This window comes from Diadema antillarum, unplaced genomic scaffold (assembly GCF_040938485.1).
Source record: "Diadema antillarum isolate AM-2024a unplaced genomic scaffold, OU_Dant_1.0 seq00001265_RagTag, whole genome shotgun sequence".
NCBI lineage: Eukaryota > Metazoa > Echinodermata > Echinoidea > Diadematoida > Diadematidae > Diadema > Diadema antillarum.
In genome coordinates this window covers 1,162,129-1,184,162 of record NW_027272047.1, presented here as the reverse complement: position 1 = coordinate 1,184,162, position 22,034 = coordinate 1,162,129, and the positions used below count along the sequence as shown (strand labels likewise).

The window sequence follows — 22,034 nt, the reverse complement described above, 5'->3', positions numbered from 1 at the left end:
GAAAAAGAAGAAGAAGATGAAGAAGAAGAGAAGAAGAAGAAGAGAAGAAGAAGAAGAAGAAGAGGAAGAAGAAGAAGAAGTAGAAGAAGAAGAAGAAGAAGAAGAAGAAGAAGAAGAAGAAGAAGTTGGAGAAGAAGAAGAAAAAAGAAAAGAAAATGAGAACTCGGTACCAATAACTTCTGGTCAATTCGGCAGCATTGACATGCAGCACCTAACAGCATCTGATTTGATTACACAGGGTAGAGACATCCGTGTTTGAAAGGCATGCAAAATGTGCTAGAGAGAGTCCCTCTCGCTCTACGTCAAACATTCCTTACTGTCTATATCACTGACCCGTGAGTTCGCACTGAACTTGCGAAGTCCATGCAAAGTGCCCTGGGGAAGTAAGTATGTATTTTAATGTAATGGATAGATGTCTAATGTAACGATGTTGCATCATTATCTCGAAAAGTGTAGGCACAGAAATATGAACGAGACAGAGGGTAAGAGAGAAGGAGAGTAAAAGAAAGGTTGAGAGAAAGCGAAATATTTTCTATTAACATGTATCTGTGTTTGTCCGTCTGTCTGTGCGCACTTGTTTTCTTATTGTTATTACTTTTCATGGGTTTATCTGTCAAACAGCTGCTGGCTTATTCGAGTGAGCGATCACTGTTTTCCGCCCTGGCATGTGTCAATTAATTAGGCGGTATCGCATCACGGAAAGTGGGCCCTTGCGTATTGGATCGTCTGCCTGTGCAGCCACCACCACGTACGATACCCCCTTGCAAAAATCCTTGGAAACACCATGGTTCCCCCGCGATAATGAGCGGGCCCGACTCCTTTATTTCTCTCTTTGCCCTCCATAGGGTTGACATCTGGGATCGAACCCAGATCGATGTGTATCAATTACACACGTCTGCTCCAGTCGGGTGTGCGTTCAATTTCCACATTAGACGCAAATAGCCGTGGAAGTATTGCGTGGGCCGATATGGTGAGGGGCGCGTGACTTGTGGTCGGCTCCCCGTAGTGAAGTCATCACTCATGGAAAAGTAACGGGGGCCAGTTAACACGCCAGCAATAAACCGCTCGTTCAACCATTCGGTACGGTCAGACGACTTGCGAAATCTGGGAAATGCATAATCTTAATGATGGGACTTGTACCTGCATCGGACCATATCCGAAGAACAGATACTAACATCATTCACTTGTATTTATGGAGGCTTAACAGGAGGAGAACACGTCATACTTAGAAGCAAAAGTCACTTCTTTCATCCATAAGACAGATCCGACCTTTTGTGAGAAGTATTTGAAAACCATGGAATGGCGAATACATGCATGTCACCACCTTCTAAAATCGATACGGCACGCAACAACATGCAGAAGGGAATAATACGAAAAAAGAAGATAAAATAAAAATGCATTCAGCATGCATATAGTGTACCATGCTGGATCCTCGGTCATGGCGGTTATGAATATTCTCAATGACAATGCATGCATGTATGGTGGGTATCCATGCCATGCTTTACATGACTTGGGTGACATCTCTGTGCTCTCTTGTGTTTCAATCGCAGTTAAGATTGGCCGTGGTTGTTGGAAATGTCGTGTAGTGTCAAACAAGCAATGCTTCGCAAGACGACTCACATGACTTCTTATCTTAAACAATCCTTCATCGTCTGCCCTTTGTGTTTTGGCGGTCCCACATGCAGTTTGGTTTCGTGTACCACAGCTCACCGCTCTGCCTCAGACGAATGCTTATGAATTCATGACGGGTTTGTTGTTACGATTGTCAAAACAATGTCAAACATAGATGTCAGTATACTTGACGATTCATGATACACGAGTTGAATTGGGGTTGGGTCGAATTGAAGAGGGGGAGGGGAGGGAATAGAGAGGACGAGTTATCTAGAAACTCGGCCCACTAGTGAAACAAACCAAATCATTCTTGAAGAAACTTTACTCCACTATCATAGGACAGGTGTATATTCTTAATGTAACACAATATTAATTTTCTTCAGAACATTTGATCGTTTATTTTCTTGTCGAAGAGGATGTTCAGAGAAAAGATACATACACACTTGGGAAGAAAAGGTATTGTTGGTGGACTCGAGGGATTACTGGTATGTGTGAGCACACCTAGCGTTAATCGAAAATAAGTTATTTGAGTCGTTCTCCCTCGTACCCCCGTAGGGGTGCAAGATACTATGGGTCTGCTTTCGAAACGTTACCCTTCTCACCTTACTCCTATCTCCTCGTATCTCGCACTCTTCCTTTTCTTCTCTGAGGCATTTTGCCTCAAAAGTCTCCTCGAATGACCTTTGAAAGGTCTCCCTCGTGCACTTTAGTTTTTTTTTTATTATTTCGTTTGATTTTAACACTTTTTTCGGGTTTTTATTTGTTTGCTATGATCTTCATTTATTTCCTTTCATATTTTTGTTCCTCATATTATTGTTATTTGTGAGTGATGTAACCGTACTTTGTTATTGTTTTTGTCTTTTTTTCTACTGTTTCTTCCCGTTTATTGCATCTTCTTTTCCCATACTTTAATCCCTCTTTTTAGTCCCTCTGATGTTTTCTACTTATTATTGGTGCATTCACTCAATCCATACACCTATATCCATACCTGATGGGTTTCATTCTCCTTAAAGGTTCCAGATACCGTTCTAGAACGCTGAATGAATTAACTCCTTATGTGCCATGGTGGAACCCCCTGTGTGCCACGTTATTCTGAGACACCAACGTCGTCATAGCTTATGATTTTTTTTTTCAAATATATGCAACTTTTAAAGATTTCTGTTGAGCTGGGCATGAGGTGAGTGAAGTTGCAGAGAAAATATCAAGCTTTGCTTTGATGTAAATTGTACGTCAAATCTATGATTTTTTTTTCTTTCAAATGATCACTACCTACATTACTGTAGAGCATATCTTTTGCACACAAAACAGTGACAGAAACTTAGAATTTACCAGCAAATCCCGTAGGGAACACCGATTGCTAGTCAATCACCACATGCAAGCCAAATGTTAGAGGAACAGAATGCGTGAGAAACACTTTGATTGTACTGTGACATTTGGCGATTTATCTATCGGTTTGGGCGGGTTGGTGAGTTTTAAAGCCTTACAATCGTGGCGCGTGGTTTGTGCGGCACGGAGACGAACGCAACACGCTGCCTCCCCCCATTCTGTATCAAATGTCGTGACACCGAATGAGAATAGCGCTGGCTCAATGGGTCAGCGAACACACACGGGTCTTTCTACCCAAAAGCGAAGGGATCCGAATGGACGCACACTCACAGTGCGCATGCGCATGAAGAGAGGCCAAAAGAGCCACGCGTCTTCTGGCCTCTCTCCTCTAATCATCGCAGCTCGCGGTCACAATGTTTGTGTATGATGCGTACACACACACACACACACACACACACAGTCCCATACGTTTATGGATAGCACTGCAGTCTGGCATTGCGCAATTGCATGCACAAATTTCGTTCGTTCGGAGGAGTCACGCAATAATGTACCATTAGGGGTGACGATTGTCCGACTTTAACAGAATATGCAAAGTTAGCACGCTGTCGACTGAGTCGGACTTGCGAACGTGGCACATAAAGAGTTAAAGGCATACAATCGTGGCGAGTGGTTTTGTGCGGCACGGAGATGAACGCAACACGCTGCCTCCCCCATTCTGTATCAAATGTAGTGACCCCGAATGAGAATAGCGCTGGCTCAATGGGTCAGCGAACAACACTCTAGACTACAAGAGTTCTGTGCTACACATCTTCTGACCCAAAACGGCTGTCCGAGCGAGCCACGAGAGATTCCAAATGGAGGCACACTCCAGTGCGCATGCGTATGAAGAGAGGCCAAAAGAGCCACGCGTCTTCTCGTCTCTCTCCTCCAATCACCGCAGCTCGCGGTCGCAATGTTTGTGTATGATGCGTACACACGCACGCACATACACACACGTGTCTCAGTGGCAGCATTGTCCCACACGTTTATGGATATAGCACCGAGTCTGGCATTGCGCAATTGCATGCACAAACTTCGGTCGTTCGGAGTTTACGTACCATTAGGGATGACGATCGTCTGACTTTAAGACACTATTTGGCAATGTTTCAAGTTTGTAAAATCTGCGTTGACTGGTCCTATATACCACTTTCATGTGTGTCACTGCTCAATAAATGAAGTATCATGTTCGTAGATCACTTATTATTGATGTCTCAAAACTTTTGTGCCGGGGCGGATTTTTTTTCCCACATGCATTTGAACATCTTCAAAAGGGTTTGTGGTCGCCAGAGTTCTATTGTAATTTCTGAAATTGAGCCTCCAAGATGTTAAACAGTGTCTCTAACAGTTGCAATCTTCACAAATTGATCTTAGGTATTTTCGAACTCACATGGATTGGATCAATTCGATTGCATTGATAGTAGTCTAATTATCGTGCAAAGATACATGATTAAACCACAGGATCACAATCTATTTATTGCCCTGTATGTATTTCATTTTAGTCCAGTGATAATGAAACAAAACAATCGAGTGATAAAGTCAAACCTAGGGCTAAAGCTTTAACCAGGGTTTGGTGTACTTATAATTTACTTAGCACTGAAGACGAATCAATAACTGACGGTGATTCTATATATCTATTGATTGTATAGATGAAAAAGGATCCCCGAAAATTACCCTTTGCGAGGTGGACATGAACAGGAGCCATCTGTACGTGTACCTTCAAAACGATCACTTTAAATCAAATCCATTGCTTCATTTTATCTGTTGTAGAGATGCGTAACATTTCATGTTTTATCGAAACACATAGGACTGCATTCACCAACTTTGAACGTGCCTTGATCATGCTTCCGTCTCCCAGCCATAATATTAGCGAGTTTTAGATCTGCGACGCGAACGCTAAGACGACGCTAAATAGGCCAAAAAATAGTGTTCTGCACATGGGCGAGACAACTGTTTCCCATTGTCCAACCCGGGAGAGTACGTCGTCTTAGCGTTCGCGTCGCAGTTCTAAAGCTTGCTATTTATTATTAAGTCATCACCTACGGAAACCGAGAGTGTTAACACTGACTCTATTGACAAGGGGTTACATTATGAAATGAACTGACTTTTTGCCTCAACTGCCATGAATCTAAAGTTACTCCTTTCAGAATAATGCGGAATATACACCAAAAAACAAATCAAACAGAGCGTTGTTTGCCTTCTCTAAATAGGTCTGCTTCTCCATTCGCAGCGTCTATTGCGTAACGAAATAAATATTTGTCCCCTTGACTCTGTAAATGCCGGAAGTTGAAAAGTGGAGAAGAGTGTTGGAGAAATTTCAATATGGATATCAGTCTAAGCTTCTTATGTTAATTCCAGTCTCTTATATGCACGGGCGATGTAACTTGACCTGGACTGACACATAGTGACTGCTCACTGCCTTAATACTCAATCCCTGTCGGTAATCCGTCTTTGCTCATTCAGAAAATGAATTTGAAATAGCTGCTTCAAATTGCTGTGACAACGAGAAGTAATAATATTGACTTCTTTACAAACGACTCAAGACCGTTTGCCTTCGAAAGGTGCAAGTCATTATTGCCTCTGCGAATCTGTACCCACGCGCACTCGGAAGATCAAGTTATTTCGGAAACCAAAAACAAAATTAAAAACATAAGAAAAAACAAACCCCCCAAAAACAAACCTCAAAAAAAAAAAAAAAAAAAACACCCAAAACACAGAGCACCTCATAATAAGACCCGAGTCTTTTCCACTTTATATTACAAATTTCGTTGATCTTTGATTCTAGATAATGTTCTTACTGGAGCAGTAGTCTTGTGAATGAGAAATAGAGCGTGGTTGGATATGCATTGAATGATGACACGACATTTGCTCTTATCTTCTCGAAGGACTTAGACTTGAGTGTTAGGTTTCGTTTGATGTGAGGTTTAGGATTAAAGTCCCTGTTTAGCTCTGAAAGAGCTGCTTCAGGGATCATCTTGTCAAGGTTCAGGGATTAGGATTATGTTTGTGGGCAGAATATATGCTTGGCTTAGCGTCCAGATACTTCATGGGAGCAATTGTCGCAAGAGCAAATGCCATGGACTGCAGTGAATGCAATGGCTTTGACTCAGGGGCAGCATATAAGGTATAATACAAATAGACAGAGCGCGCCTTAAAAGCAAAAGCAAATGAGTAAACAAACAAACAAAAAGGTACATAAACATTTGCATCATCTTGTTCATGGGCGAGCGTTGGCTCCAGCTATATAAACAACAACACTGTGGGATATTTATACAGAATCTAAAAGGGTACACTGCACGCCTCAATATTGATCATCGGAAAATATTCTTGATGTGACGTATGAGGTGACTTATTGAACAGCTTTTGAAAAAAACTTAAATAATGTCTTTATTCCACATGTTTGAGTGAGTTGATTTTTTCCTTTGGCCTTCCAAGGTTATTGAATAAAAATGAATGTTTGAAACTCTCACTTGAATAGAACAGAAATGATGATTTCGAGAGTCCGTGCTTTTTTCCCCAAAAAGGATCATAGCGATATTAGTACTTACGCATATTAGATTATGCTTGCATTTTTTTTTAAACATCCCCAGTCTACCAAACCGCAAAAGTAAGTTGAAAGCAAAATTGAATAGTTTTTCGTCAGTGATTCTGGTCAGATATTTGCCGGTTTCAGAAATCTTGGATACATAGTTTTGGCCTAATGATCATAATACTTGAAGGAGATGGCTAGTAACTGAGCAGTGGGAATCAGTTGGAATGCTGGGGGATGATTGTGCCAATCTTTGTGGGATTCATTTAAGAGTACATTATATATTTATTGTTGTGTGAAAACTATTTGCTTCAGAATGGTCTCATATTCAAGTAATGTGCAGTTTAATGTTTCCAGGTTAGCATGCCTGTACGGTGACGGGGCGATCATTAACATTAAACTGCACATTACTTGAATATGAGACCATTGTGTAGCAAATGAAGAGTTTGTTTGCAAAAACCGATAAGTCCATATTTGCCAAATGGAAATATTTGCGATTAAAGATCAAGAAAAATAAAGAGAATAATAAGAAAATTTTTGCTTCTTTTGACCATAACTTCAAAAATGTACCTTTATATGTAGTGACCAATATATCATTTAAAAGGTATTATTTTGCACTTTATAACAGAGACCGTACTTCAAAATCTTCAAAAACGGACTTATCGGTTTTTGCGAACAAACTCTTCAAATACTTTTCACACAACGATAGATATATGAAGTACTCTTAAATGAACCCCACAAGGATTGGAACAATCACCCCCTAGCATTCCCACTGATTCCCACTGATCAGTTACTAGCCGTCCCCTTTAAATTGTTGGCCGAACAGTAGACATTGTCTGTTTTCGTTTAATGAAAGGGAGAAGAAAAGTTTTGAAAAATTGATTAGAATTTCATCATTTAAATACTTAGATTTTAACGTAATTCGATATGAAGAGTTTGTTCGCATACACCAATAAGACCAGATTTGCCAACTGGAGATATTTGCGATTAAAGGTAAAAAAAATAAAGAGAATAATAAGAACATTTTTGCTTCTTTTGACCATAACTTCCAAAATGTACCCTTATATGTAGTGACCAGTATATCATTTAAAAGGTATTATTTTGTACTTTATGACAGAGACCGTGCTTCAAAATCTTCAAAAATGGACTTATTGGTTTTTGCGAACAAACTCTTCATATCACAATTGTCGTCATTGAGAAGTCTAAAATAAGATGAATATTGAGAGTTCTTTTTTTTTTCGCCAAAACAATCATGTCCACCTTGGTATTTAGTCCGACACAATTTTAATTATATGTTAAATTTAATGTTGTGTTACCGTACCACCCACCCCATTACTTGGATTTATTACTCATGTTACCTATTATTGATAATTTATATTGAATAACTTATATTGACAACGCAGTTTTGAGAAACGAGGTGAAATGTTTTAAAGAAAATCAATGACGCCTCCCCAACAATCACATCTACTGAATTATGTGTTGAAATTCAACGGTGAATGTATAATATTATATAGGTTGGGGGGGGGGGGGGTCCATTTCAATTGAGCTTGGAGTCTGCTCGTTTCAAATCTGCCCTTAACTATAAATCCATGTCTGGCAACTTTTTGTTGGTTTTGTGATGCAGGGTCATGTATATAGGCCCCTAAATAAATATATATATATATATATATATATATATATATATATATATATATATTTACATATCATATATATATACATATATATATATATATATATATATATATATATATATCATAAATGAATAACAGGAATAATTAGTTTTTGCTCGGAGTCCTAAGAAAGTATAGATTCACAACAGTAGGTCAATATATGTATATATGTATATATATATATACATAATAACATAAAATAATATATAATAGTAGTGACGTTCTCGTCTTCGACATATCACAATTGTACTTGCGCGAAACTATACAGTAACAAATGAATGAAATTTTGAATCATGACCTTTGACATTATTACAACATAGACATGTACAGGTGTGATGGAAAGAAAATTGAATGTTAACTATTTGTGTAAAGGCTGTGCATTTATCCTCGGGGTGTATATGAAAAAAAAAAGAAGGAGTCTTCAAATTGATATCACTAGCTTCGTACGGAGTGTCCGTCACTCTCCTAAATGTCAAGGAATGTACTTGAAATCTTCCTTTGCCATCTTCAGATTAAATGAATGTCGGATCGCTGCAGCTTTTGCCGTACGAACTTTTGGCAACTTCCCGCGCAAAGCCACAACGTTGCGGTTTATCAAAAGCAGGGCTCCCGCGAGTAATGTTGTGTACGACCCGTGTAGATGCTAATGAGTGCGGCAGTTGCGTTGTCTGATTAAAAAAAAAATGGGAGGAAAAACTGTCTATTTATGAGACGCGCCCTGGTGGCTCATCAGCGCACAAACGAACTGTTTTGTTTGGCGCCAAAACCAAGGTTACCAAAGTGTAGAAGCTGCGAGACAGTATATCAAGATAGTGGGGCTTCTCTTATGTTATTCTCCTAACACTGTTACGGCTGTTCATGGTATAGATGAAGGACATGTTTATATTTTCTTGTTCATTATTATCTCATTCTGTATGCTTTCTTCTGAGTCATGCAGTATGACGATTGGTGCTTGTCGACATTCATGTATTATGTGAGAAAAAAAAAACGGCTGGAGGTATTTTTACTACCTCGTTTAAGCCATTTTGCTTACCATTCTAACTCCTATACCTCCCTTTTCTTCTGAGAGATAGATGGAGTAAATGCACTTCGTTTTGGAGCGAATGCAGGTCAGAAAGGTGGTGTATAGAGGCAACGACTACCAAATATTCATGCAGTGGGCTTATCGTATCATCTGTTGTATCCACAGACACTATATATTATAGAGTGTCTGTCAAAGAAACAAAATAAGCCAAATGATAATCAAAGAAACTTTGTTGGAGACGTGTAAAATAAAAACATCAACGAATCTCGAACAAGACTCACTTTTTTTTTCTTTACAGGTCAACAGTTGATTAAGGAGGAATCCCATTTTCTCATCGGATATTTTTCCCTTCCTCGCATGTGATAAGAATCTATTATCATATTGATAGCTATTCAAAACGCCGCAAGGCTGCCTACGTCACTGGGCACGCTTGCGTGACTCGGAATTCCATGATTAAAATCATTCAATAGATTTGTATCAAATACGGTATTCATTTCAGATGAGGAACGCGAACTAAAACCCGTCAACAGAATGCCACAATCTTGAGGGGAAAAAAAGGCAAATAACATTTGGTTGTAGTCATTCGAAGCCCATTTTAGTTTATCTTTTAGGTATAAATGTATTATACCGTTGAATGGATTAGCAGATTTGTTTTTTTTTTTAATGAATACATGCTTGTTTTTCATATATGCACTGAAATATCAAAGAGCTTTGGAAGGCCTTTGCTGTCGTGTTTATTAAACATGATTAAATCTGTTTCCTTGAAAAGAAGAAGAAGAAGGTATGTCTGAAGGAATAGAAGGTTAATTATAGAACACGTTGTGTTTTCACACCACTGGAATAATGAAAACAAATGGAAGGGATCGAATTTTTGTATGGACAGTCTTAATGACAATTATCATATCATTATAGCGTCAAAAGATCTATTCCACTGTGATAGACTCGTGAAATGACGGAAATTGACAGCAGGTGTTCACAAATATTGTATTGTATTATTATCGTCATTACTATCGTTGCGATTATCATTATCACTGTAACTTTCACTATTATAAACATTATTCTTTTCAGGCAGCCTGTTTATACATAGGAAGACACAAAGCAGTTTCCATTTAGCATAACAAATAAGCAAAGTATAAAATGAAAACAGTATCAAAGCAAAAAGAGAAAAGTATAGATTGTGACATGATAAAGAAAGAGAGAAAAAAGGGGTAACTTTATTGCAATGAAAGGCGAGTCTTCTGCTCTTTATCAACTGTGTCAAAATGGATACATGAAAAAGCAAACCTCAGTATTAAGTGACACATGAAATGCTGCAAGAAGAAAATGGGGAAGGCAAAATGCCACATTTGGGACTAAGAATGCCGTTTGAATAAGGTAAGATAGACAATATATAATAGGTTAAGATTTGAATTTACGATTATGAAACGGCACAGGAATTTCTGTCGCCTATTTCTTTTTCTTTTTTTCTGGATGAAAAGTGCACTATAACGCACGGAAACAAAGAGGACTTTAAAGTAAAGAAGACCTCGATCCTGACTTGGGTCTACCCTGCTCTTACATTGTTACTTTAAGCATAAACAAATATATTTATGGTCGATGGAAGCGGATTTGCTTTAGAGTATATAGGTTCTTGGTTTGCAGAAGGCGAGGGGACTACTAATGCTCTATCGTAAATAACATCTCCCCTGTTGCATCAAGAGGCTTTTTCAAAGCAACTTAAATTAAAAAAAAAATGCGTTTACTGGAATCTAATTTGCATTTTGATTTCACAGAGACAGTATGAATATTTGTGTTCCGTGTGTGTGTGTGTGTGTGTGTGTGTGTGTGTGTGTGTGTGTGTGTGTGTTTGTGTGCACAGAAAGAATTCAATTGCTCAAGTTGAAAACTGCGAAGAAAGGGAAAATGGATGACGGTGACAGCTATAGGGAGGACAAAGGCAATTTTACGAAAAGGGGCAAAGGAAACTAAACAAAGCGACAACAAAATGTGTATGTGTGTATGTGTGTGTGTGTGTGTGTGTGTGTGTGTGTGTGTGTGTATGTGTGTGTGTGTGTGTGTGTGTGTGTGAGAGAGAGAGAGATGGGGAGGGAAGGGACATTTCTTGACTGATTTGAAGGTCACTTTCAAAGCAATAAACACAAACTGACTGTTCATCGCCTGGGTACCCCAGGTCAATTTGCCAAGCGTCAATGTTATGATAGCTTTCATTATTTCACTGATTGCTGTTCCCTTTTCTTGCTCCATTTTTTTCCCCACATAAAAACGTGCTGAGTTAAGATCATGTGGATTTTGTTATGCCATTTTTTCTGTTTCTATCCTATAGTTTAAGAACAAGAGGAGAACAGATATATTATTTTAGACTTGAATTCAAGAGTAGCTTTATCATCCTACAATTGTGTAACTTCGCCTCTTTCCATTCTTATACTTGAACATAGTGCCAGCAGGAAATTGGCGGCATGAGATGGAATCAAAGGAACAACTTGTAAGAATTTCTATGTTATAAATAGATTGGAGAATTGCAGTTGTAGCAGTGGATTTGTAGTAGAGAAACGCGCAGGGGCCGCTGTGTTGAACGGATTATTGGTGTGCAAATAGGGACATGAAACTCGAGAGAAAGAAAAAAAGTTAATAGAGCTGTGCGATGCTGTGGGTATGAAACAAAAGAAAAATCCCAGAATTAGGACAATAATTTAAACTCGTTTCTTTTTGAGTATTTTCTCGGAACACGGCTCATCAGATATAAAATTGTCATTGTTATTTGTGTCTGCTTTTCGATAAGTAACACATGCAAATATGATAATTATGATATATTTTGATATTCCATTGTCTATTCTAGGCTCCTCTTCCCCTTGTTGAGAAATGAAGTTAACGGGGTTTTACAGATATCCTATCTAAAGTAGAATTTTAAAATTGAAATTGGGGTCGAATTTCTTAGTTATTTTTGCAGATCAAGACTGAATTTTGTCTAGATTAGAATTTGCGCTTAAACAACATTTTGTCGTTTTGATGTAGAGAAATCATGTGCCCCATGTCAATCAGTCAGAAATTACTACTGGGTACAGCCGCTGTTTTGCACGATTAAAATGGCTCTAGAGACAGGCAACTCAATCATCGTTCGTGACAACAAGAAATGACTGTTAAAGGAAACCCAGCAAGTGCGCACATCACACAGACACGCACACCCACCCACACACACCCACACACATACACACACACGCAAACACACACACAGACACTTCACACAACATGCCCACAAAAACACTGCTTTATGTTCAAACAAAATGAAACACATGTATTTGAATGCGGTAACACATCTAATTTGACAAAATCTTAAAGGACAAATCCACCTTCATAAACATAAGGATTGAGAGAATGCAGCAATATTAGCAGAACACATCAGTGAAGGTTTGTGGAAAATTGGACAATCCATTCGAAAGTTACGAATATGTTAAGTATCCGCGCAGTCACTGCTGGAAGAGAAGACTACTACAGTGTATGATGTCACATTCGTACAACTATAAGGAAAATAAAAAGAGAATTTCACAAAACTTTACTTTTTGAATAAAGTGCATAGTTCTTCGACTTGCTACTGACGTATGTGAAGGGTACTATTATTTCCCCTGCCTTCTGAAAGAGAGAAGTCGGGTGTTCTTTTGTAATGGGAGAAAAATGGAAATATGTTGAATTTTCTTTATTTTTTTTTATATCGTTGTACTCATGAGACATCACAAGCTATAGTAGTCTTTTCATCCAGCCGTGACTGAGCAGAAACTTCAAAAATTCATAACTTTTTAACGGATTGTCCGATTTTGCTCAAACTCTCACTGATGTGTTCTACTAATATTGCTGCATTCACTCAACCCACATGTCTATGAAGGTGAACTTGTCCATTAAAAATGATATTTTGTCCTGGACGTATCCATATTTCAGCTCCACTATACTTAAGCTCTATTACCTCGAACCTGAATAGGACGTACTATGACATCACGGATTTGCCGATGTTAGCAGAGCTGACGTCAAGATGCCGAAAGAAAGGGTCCAAGACAGTGATTGGTCCTTCGAGCACCGGTCCTGATAATGCATGTCGGCTTGGGGAAACATAAAAAAAGCATGCTCTACAGGCGGTTTTATATCTATCACATTGAGTTTCATCGCACGAATCAAGTGAGCGCTGCACTCCGCTTCTCAACGACACAATCTACATACTTCTTGCAGACAAAATGATACTTCTGTTCCTGTACTTTTTGATCGTCCCAAATGGTATATTCAATCTATCGCAGAGTAATTGCGGGATTTAAAAAAGAAGAAAAAGAAAAGAAATGACCTTTTTGGATATCTCCGTGCCGTGAATAAAGGTGATGGCGTTTGCTGAATTACTAAAACTTAGCAGACTGGTTCTCCATGCTGGCATGTGACAGCTGTGACAGCTGGTAAACAGGTCAGTAAAAACCGTCTAGGGTTGTCAGGTAGCTACCCGACCCAATGATTATGACTTCTCAACCCTACGTACTGGTAACGTTAAGAAGCAACTTCATCTCCTTTTGGTGTTCCAAAATACAGTCTACTCACCGCTTAATAGGGAGGATCCGGGAGACAATTTTTCTGTCGTTAAATACCAGCCCCCGCTTAAGCGGTGCCCCCGCTTAAGCGGTGCTCCCGCTTAAGCGGGGGCTGGTATTGGCCCATGCAAACCACGCAACATGAAAGTCCAGTATGGTGGAATTACACTAAACCATGCACAGTTATTAAACCCACTGATACCCACAGCAACAAGCACACGCGCGCTACCACACGCAGACCCCAAACGGCGATAAAAAAGACACAAAAGTCCCATAATTTTGGCAAAATGGGCATCACCGGAACAAACCTTAATTTCCATTCATTTACGTAAGTGGGGATCCCGCTAAAGCGGGAGGGTGAGGTTGAGCACTGTATCAACATTTTGTGGTCAAATCGTAGAAAGCGCGTTGTCTGATTTCACATGATTTTGGAAGAATATTGGTGTCTATACGTGGACGTATGGAGAAAATCACTTTGTCAAAACGGAGTTGTTTTGCTGTGTCGCAACTTATTTACAAAAACTATCTTCTCCTTCCTTTGAAAGGCGTTTTTTTTTTTAATAAGTCTGCCTGTATCACTTTGTAAATCATTAATACCTCATTCGTGTAACCCTCTTCATGAGCTTCTCATTAATTTTCCAAACATTTTCTTCACCTTTTTCTTCTTTTTTTTATTTCGAATCATCATTTTTTTTCTTTTCTGTCGTTTTCAATTTTTGTTCCATCGTTTTCAGCTTTGATTAATCATGAGCAGACACGCGCAACCACACAAAACGTGTATACTTACACATGCTTTTTAAAGATAATATTCTTCATTTGAACTTCATCCAATATCAGCATTATTTTCAAAACGAAACAAGTATTAACAAAATAAGCAGTTGAAATCTTCTCAGTTGTGCTGCTGAATTACACTTAATCTAACATGCAATAATTTAATATGTTATACATATCATGCCGTGTAAACAAAAATGGGGAAAAAACTGCATACATCTCAATACAAAAAAAAAATTCTTGATCAACTTGATCAGACTCATCAAGATCTGCTTCATTAGATAGACAAACACACACACACACACAATACACACACACACACACGCACGCACATACACACATACATCGATAAAGGAAAATTTAAGTATGAAAAGGTGACCATAACTTTCTGGCGTTGGGAACCGCCGATCTTTAATGGCATACACCAGTTGTCATGCAACCACACTATGGATAAATTACAGATCCCCTGCAACAGTTATCTCAACATCGAATATGTTACACCGTGCCTTATTGCACTCTATCGGCAAGCAAAGGCGATCCGGCACCGTTCGTTTCCATTGTTAGCAGTTTCTGCAATCCCGTAATGGTTCCAGGTTTGACGAAGATTACAAATAGTATACATTATGCATCAACACGCACGAACACATAAGCGAACACATGAAAACACAGGATGTTATTTCCTAGTGGAAAATGTCACGTCAGGATTATGTTTGCCTGTTGCACGTTTCGTTTTGATCACATCAAATTGATTAGTTCTTTTCTGACTTCAGTTATCTTGCCTTGTTACAACTACTTTCGCAAAAGAATAAAACAAGCAAACAAAACGAAAACGATCCTACCAACACTTTTGGGCTCCATTTATGCACAAGAAATGATTAAAACGTCAGACCTGTAGCAATAAATGATTTGAGTGATGGTTGTCCAGTTGCCGAGGTCTGAATGTAATGAGACAAGACTCACCGCGTGGTGTCGCTCTTTCTATTCTCTCTTCGCACGCAGAAACCATCCCGCAAGAAAGAGCGCGATGGAAGTCCGGGCGAGTGTAACCACCGTCACGCTATTCGTCGCTCTGCTGGCTGCCATGGCAACCGGTGACGAAATCAGGTCGCCGAGACTATACGAAGGTAAGGCTGTGGTGCAGTAGTGGTGATGGTGATGATGGTTGGAAGCAAAATTCAGCGCTAATAAAAGATAGTCTGATTTTCTTCTGTGTTGACGTGATCTCGAAGACAAATAAAATCAATTTGCCTGTTTTTCTACGATACTAATAATTTTACAATCTACTAAAACGCAGACAATCTGAGACATTAACGGCTTCACTTAGCTCTCATAATTATCATTGCCAGGATATTAACCCCTTTCCCCTTGATGTATACACTATTAGCAAGCGTCCGGGGTAAAAGCCAGTGTTTGTGAAAGAAAAAAAAAAAACACTTCGGTGCTCCAAGAGACTTAATTTTTTTTTTTGATTCAGCAAGCTGTCATGTACAATATCTACCTCCCAGATATCCATCTTTTAAAAAAGAAACTCTACCTCTCCTCCAATTGATCAAAATTGATATTATTATCAATTCATCTGTCGGTCCAATAATATAAACCCATACCTAAAAGTTCATGGCACACATCGGAATAAAACATCTTCATTCACATGACGGAAACTGCCAAGTAACTGTCCTTTAATAACAATTCACGAGCTGATGTAAATAATTTGAAATGCTTTGTGTTGTATTACAATCAGGATGCCTTTATGACTGTGTAAATTTTTTGATGGAAATAGAAATGAATTTAAAGAAATGAAAAAAAAAAGTACAGATTGGGATTGTTGGATGATCTTTGCACATTTTTTTCCCGTTTCACTTTTGATTTCCTTTTCACCTATCTTCTCTGACTTCACATAATAATTCTATTCTACATTATGCCAAAAGTCTCATTACATCGAGAGAAAAAACAGCAAGTCTGTCAAACCTCCTTCGCTTTTTTTGAGGTGATTTACCCGTTTATATACTTTTCTTTTTGTTCAATTTCTTGACCTGAGGACATGTTCCCTTCCTCTAAATTAACCTAGATTTAAGATCCCCCAATAATGCCACGAAAGAACGAATGGTCTTTCTTGTGCATTTTCCATTAAACCAGTTTCGCGGATTATTTGTCCCGATCAATGTTTGCTTCTCGAAACCGCTTAAACGGCTGACAAGGGATGCATGCCAAATCAGGACAATTTCTTTCACTTATCTTTAAGATCTCAGTGGACTCTGCAATTGCTTCATTTCCTCTGGGGCACTTGATAACTTTGGGAGAATTGAAAGTAAATCAGAGAAACACAATGAAAGAAGGCATATTTATTGAAAGGAAGACACTGAGAAACGGAGGATAGCAAAAATAGAAAGCACCGCGTGGGAGAGGGCCCACATGCCTAGATGGGAGAGAAGGAAGAGAAGAAGGGGGATCTAGGCATTTTGCCTTTTTTTTTCGTTTTATTTAATTTGGTCTTTAACAAAGGGGGGAAAGTTCCATTAAAATGACACACTTAAAAATCATCTATTAGAACATTAATTGTGTTTTTGTTTCACCGCCTCACCGCCCCCTAAAAACCCAACAATAACAGCAACAGCAACAAACGACGCAAGTTTGATGATGCTATAAAGTGGTAACACCGAGTTCAGAAGGAAACGATTAATGATATATTAAAGAGTTGTGTGAAAGTTAGTTCGATATGACAAACAAGCGTATTGGATATGAACTGTCGAAATGACTCTTTTTTCTTCCTTTTTTTTCTTTCCTTTTCTTTGTTTCTCGGACTCACGACCTTGGCGGAAGTGAGGGGGGCAGTGTCGATATCAAAAGAATAATTATACAGATAAACTCATGCTTCGTCTCATTTTGCGACAGATTCGGAGAACGCCTCCGACTTCGGCGTTGATCAGTTTGACGGCCTGGACACCGGGCTTGACGCACTCGACAACAACGCAGACGTTTTCAGGGATATAATACAGCGGCTGATGAAAGACGCCGACGCCCAGGCAGCTGGCAGAGCGTCTTCACACCGGATACTCGCCGCTATCAGCGGCAATGGACTTTTGTCGGCCCAACCATCAGCGAGCCGCCAGTACGACGCGTATCTCGCTGACCAACTCCGTGAGGAGCCGACAACGCTAGATTTCAAGAGAGGGCGCTGTAGAAATCGAAATTGCCGGAATTTGGAAGGGAAAAACCCGAACGCGAATTTCCGCCCCCTACCGTTCGGCAAACGCTCGAGATTCTCCCCTGCAAAAGTGGCGGCCAGAGCTAGCGAGTTCTCCAACAAGAGAGGGCGTGTGAAGAGCAAAATACTCACACGGTTTCCCGCCCGAAATGACTTCTTACCATTCGGCAGACGATAAAGTATTGAGTTATTTTAAAATCCCCCATGGACGTTAAAGGAAAATAGAAATAATCAAGCTACGCCTAGAATTTCTTCTGCATACGTTCCAAAAAACAAATGCCTTAATGACTACTTCATTTCGTAGTATTTCTATACAAATTTCACAATTAGTTGTTAAGTTGCAGACATGCGTTCTTTTCCTTCAGTCTGAATCCAGCCCGCCAAATGCACCGATTTTACCAAAATATAATTTCCTTTTACTACTAGCTTAGAAACAGCCGCTGTCCTGACGAATATGAATCGGCACAATCACATTCGAAACTCTGTTTTACGCTATCCCGTCCTTCTTTTTATTTTATTAGTTTCTGTATTGATTTTTATGAATTATATAGAGTGGCATACAACCAAAAGTAAGATTGGACAAAATTCGTTGTTCAATGAGTTATACAATTTTAGGAACTACAACAAATAATGTTTGCTGGAATGTCCGACGAAATTGATGAGAATTTTGTTAGAAAACAATGCAAGCATTTCGTAATGAACTTTTCACAATACCTAACAGATGTTGTGGTTCTTTCAACGAGAAACGCAGCATTGAAATGAAATATCAGATTTCATGATGGTTTTTACTAGCCCTAGTAATTGCTGATAACACCTTTATTACTTTTACAAACATTTAAAGTGTTAGTACTCGTATGCAGAGATTGTGAAATGATACATGAAAATAAGAAACTATAAAATGAAATCAGCAAGACTTCATTAAAGACTGTAGCGAATTCTTTGGAAAGTACAAGACTTTGTAAATCATCATCAATGTGGTTGCATTGTACTATGTTTATGTTAAAAAGGGGACTGTTTTCAAATTTATCAAATTTGGTAATGAATCTCAAATACACCCGTTTGCAAATTGTAATGTTACAAAATTGCTGTTCAATTCAATTGTATAACGTCGTTAAGTGTTTTACAGTGAGCTATCCTTCCAGCAACAACAGTACGGATAGCACACATAAGAATTGCAAGGGTAATCAAAGAAGGGGCTTAGAGGGATGGTGTAGTATTGGTGGAGACGAGGATTGGGCTTGTAACCTTTTGTAAGATACCAATGAAACCACTTATTCTAAGAAGAATTCAAAGTTTATTTGATGAAAATTGGTTTTGGAATGGCTGAGACATCTAAAAACAAAGAAAAAACAAAGTAATCGTAACAAAAGGCGGGTCCCACCTTTTATTAGGATCTCTCTTTTTAGATATCTCGGCCATTTCAAATCCAATTTTCATCAAATAAACGTCGACCTCCTCTTGGAATAACATCCTCTTTCACATTTCATAAGAAGTTTCTCATTATCTCACCACAAAATGTTAGAAACCTGAAGTTACGCGTCGACCAAAACTATACAGTTCCTTTAAGCTTCACAATACGTAACTTGTTTTGATCAAACCAAGATGACTTCAGTCTTCGCAAAGAGTGCTTAGGGCAACTTGAAATGACAGAAGCAAATACAAACGAAAACATGCAGTGTGTCCTTTAAAAATTAAAAAAAAAGAAATGCATTATCATAATTATATTCTGATCAGAAACAATCTACTGCAGTTTCGAGGTTTACTCTTACCAGACATTGCATGCTTGGACATTTTAACCTGAGCAACATGTTGTGATCAATTGAAATTCTCTTGAACCTTTGATCCCCTAGCTGCGATCTGCCTATCAGAAATAAACTGCACGTGTATGCCATCGCTAAAATCGAGAAAAAACAAAACACAATATTGCAGATCTTGCTTGGTCTCCTTTGTTAACGATTACTTTTCAATGATTAAAAAGGAAGTGAAGGTAAAGGGCTTTCAAACGTAGATACTCTTGCCCAAAACGGTGACCTTTATTTTCCAAAATTACGAAAGGCTTAGGAAGCTACGTGAATTTCATTTACAGAGTAGTTACCTGCATTTTGCAAAAGACCTGAGCAAGTGTAGAGAAAAACAAGTAGATGCTTTTAAGAGCGTAGCCCAGGTACCTTGATAGTTTAGTCGTGGCCGAAAAAAAAAAAAAAAAACTTGCATGATTATTTCCGAAGTCTACATACAATTAGATTGATGAAGGAATGATGGTATTTTTGTAGCAATGTTTTCGCTCCAGTTTTTAGACTAAGATGTACATTTGAAGAAATCTAGTCTTTAACATGAATGTGCGTGGTGCAGATATTTCAAGATATTTCATCATGTTGAAATACAATTCTGATTTTTCGAAATAATATATTTTTGTTTCTGAATCCGTCATTTCAAAATGACGTCATGCATTGGACTTTGATCTCCTTACCCAACTCTTACTGGTTTAATTATAGCATAGTCATTCAGGGAAGTGAACTCTTTCCATTTCAGTAAGTCAAATGTGCACGAATCTCACACACATACCTAGATATAGGAAATCAAGGTGGCGCACAGGAGGTTAACAGATCTCAAATGGTTAGAAGTGGAAGGCGTTGTCCGTATACAGGGATTAAACTTTCTTCTTCTTCTCCTTCTTTTGTTTAAAGACACACCAACGCCAAAAAGTGATTTTCACTTTAAAAAAAAAAATATTCATTTTGGCATGTGTGCAGGTGATCCGATGGCTTTCAGCATCATTTTTGTTTTAAATATGACGATGTTAATTGTTCTCGTACAAACTTTCTGAATCAATGAAGAATCAAATGAACGGAGGCATCTTCAAACTGTTGTGCTCTCTCTCTCGGTAAAGTCTACATTAACTACAAACTTGTCAATAAACATCTCAAGTTGACATCAAAGACTGGAATTATGTGGTTATATAACTAAAATGTGAAAGACCTGAATGTTTGCAAAGGAGAGAAATTACAATAAAATCAATTTAATTTTTGGATCTCTCCACCATGCGTTCATGTTGCAATTCCAAAGCAACTTTGGAAAATCTAACAAAGTTTATACAAAACCAGCTAATGAGAATATCGATTGCGATATATCTAGATACTTTGATGTTGTGATGTTTTGGTGATCAATCCTGCCAAACAGGGTGTGTATTTTTGAGGAATCAAAAGAAAAACAAAGAGTTGAAACAAAATAAGCATTTCACAAATTGTTTACTTCATAGAGTTGTATGAAATAAAGATTGACAGGGGATATGATGTTGACCGTGCAAATAATGTTATTAAGTGTTGCTAACATACGGCGACGAATTCGTGTGTAAATTATTACTGCATTTTATTTCTTTCTAATTTTTTGACTATCTGAATAATCAGTAAGCGTCCAGGAATTATAAGTATCTGATGAATATTAAATATGGATAAAAAGAAAAATACGTTCAAATGAAGATATTATGTTTTGCAGATTCTCTTTTACTTTGCGGTCTACTGAAGTCACTTGATTTGTGTGGTTGTATGTATGTATGCTTGTTTGTTTGTTTTACACGTATTATATATATATATATATATATATATATATATATATATATATATATATATATATATATATATATATATATATATATATATATATATATGACCCTGCACCACAAAACAAACAAAAAGTCGCCAGACATGAGTTTTAGTTAAGACCATATCTTGAAAGAGCAGACTTTCAGCTTTAAAATGATGTATAACTTAAATCAAATGGACCCTCCTAACCTATCTAAATATTGCAAAGAAAGCACAAACTCACGAAAAGTGTGAACTGAGAAAAGAGGCTCTGAAGTACAGTATCTATTCAAGAGCTTAATCTTTACCTAACCGCGCTGGCTGTGTAATGAATGGGACAAAAACAGGAAGTAATCCACCGGAGTAACAACAATGAAGGGATTATGAGATTAAAATGAAATTAGGCATACCTCATTAACGCATTCTGTCCACAATCAACGCCAACTTTTAAAGCAGTACCATCATCCTTTCAAAAGTTATTAGAGTTGAAAGTTTAGAATGTGTACAAGTTTTTTTTTTTCAGAAATGAAAAGGGGACTCTAAAGACACACCGAGTCACAGTATTCTAACAAAAATGTTCGAGATAAACTGCTAAAAAACACACTTTCCTGCCTGTTTTATGATCCCAAATTTAAGTAAAATGTAAAAGAAAGACTTGCTCTTTCAGAAAATATGAAAATGTGAAGGCTAGGTTGACCCATTTCACTTAATATTTTCTGTCCTCA

The 22,034-nt window shown here is 38.2% G+C and overlaps 1 protein-coding gene across 1 annotated transcript in view; it reads left to right on the top strand.

Moving 5' to 3' along the window:
• Positions 1 to 18,847, top strand: part of LOC139745437 (uncharacterized) — a 134,502-nt gene extending 115,655 nt beyond the window's left edge. The window contains exons 2-3 of the mRNA XM_071655824.1: positions 15,526 to 15,650; positions 17,416 to 18,847. Coding sequence (XP_071511925.1) covers positions 15,551 to 15,650; positions 17,416 to 17,906 — 591 coding nt within the window. The 5' untranslated portion in view covers positions 15,526 to 15,550 and the 3' untranslated portion in view covers positions 17,907 to 18,847. The remainder of the gene's footprint in view (positions 1 to 15,525; positions 15,651 to 17,415) is intronic.
• The last annotated feature ends 3,187 nt before the right edge of the window (positions 18,848 to 22,034 follow it).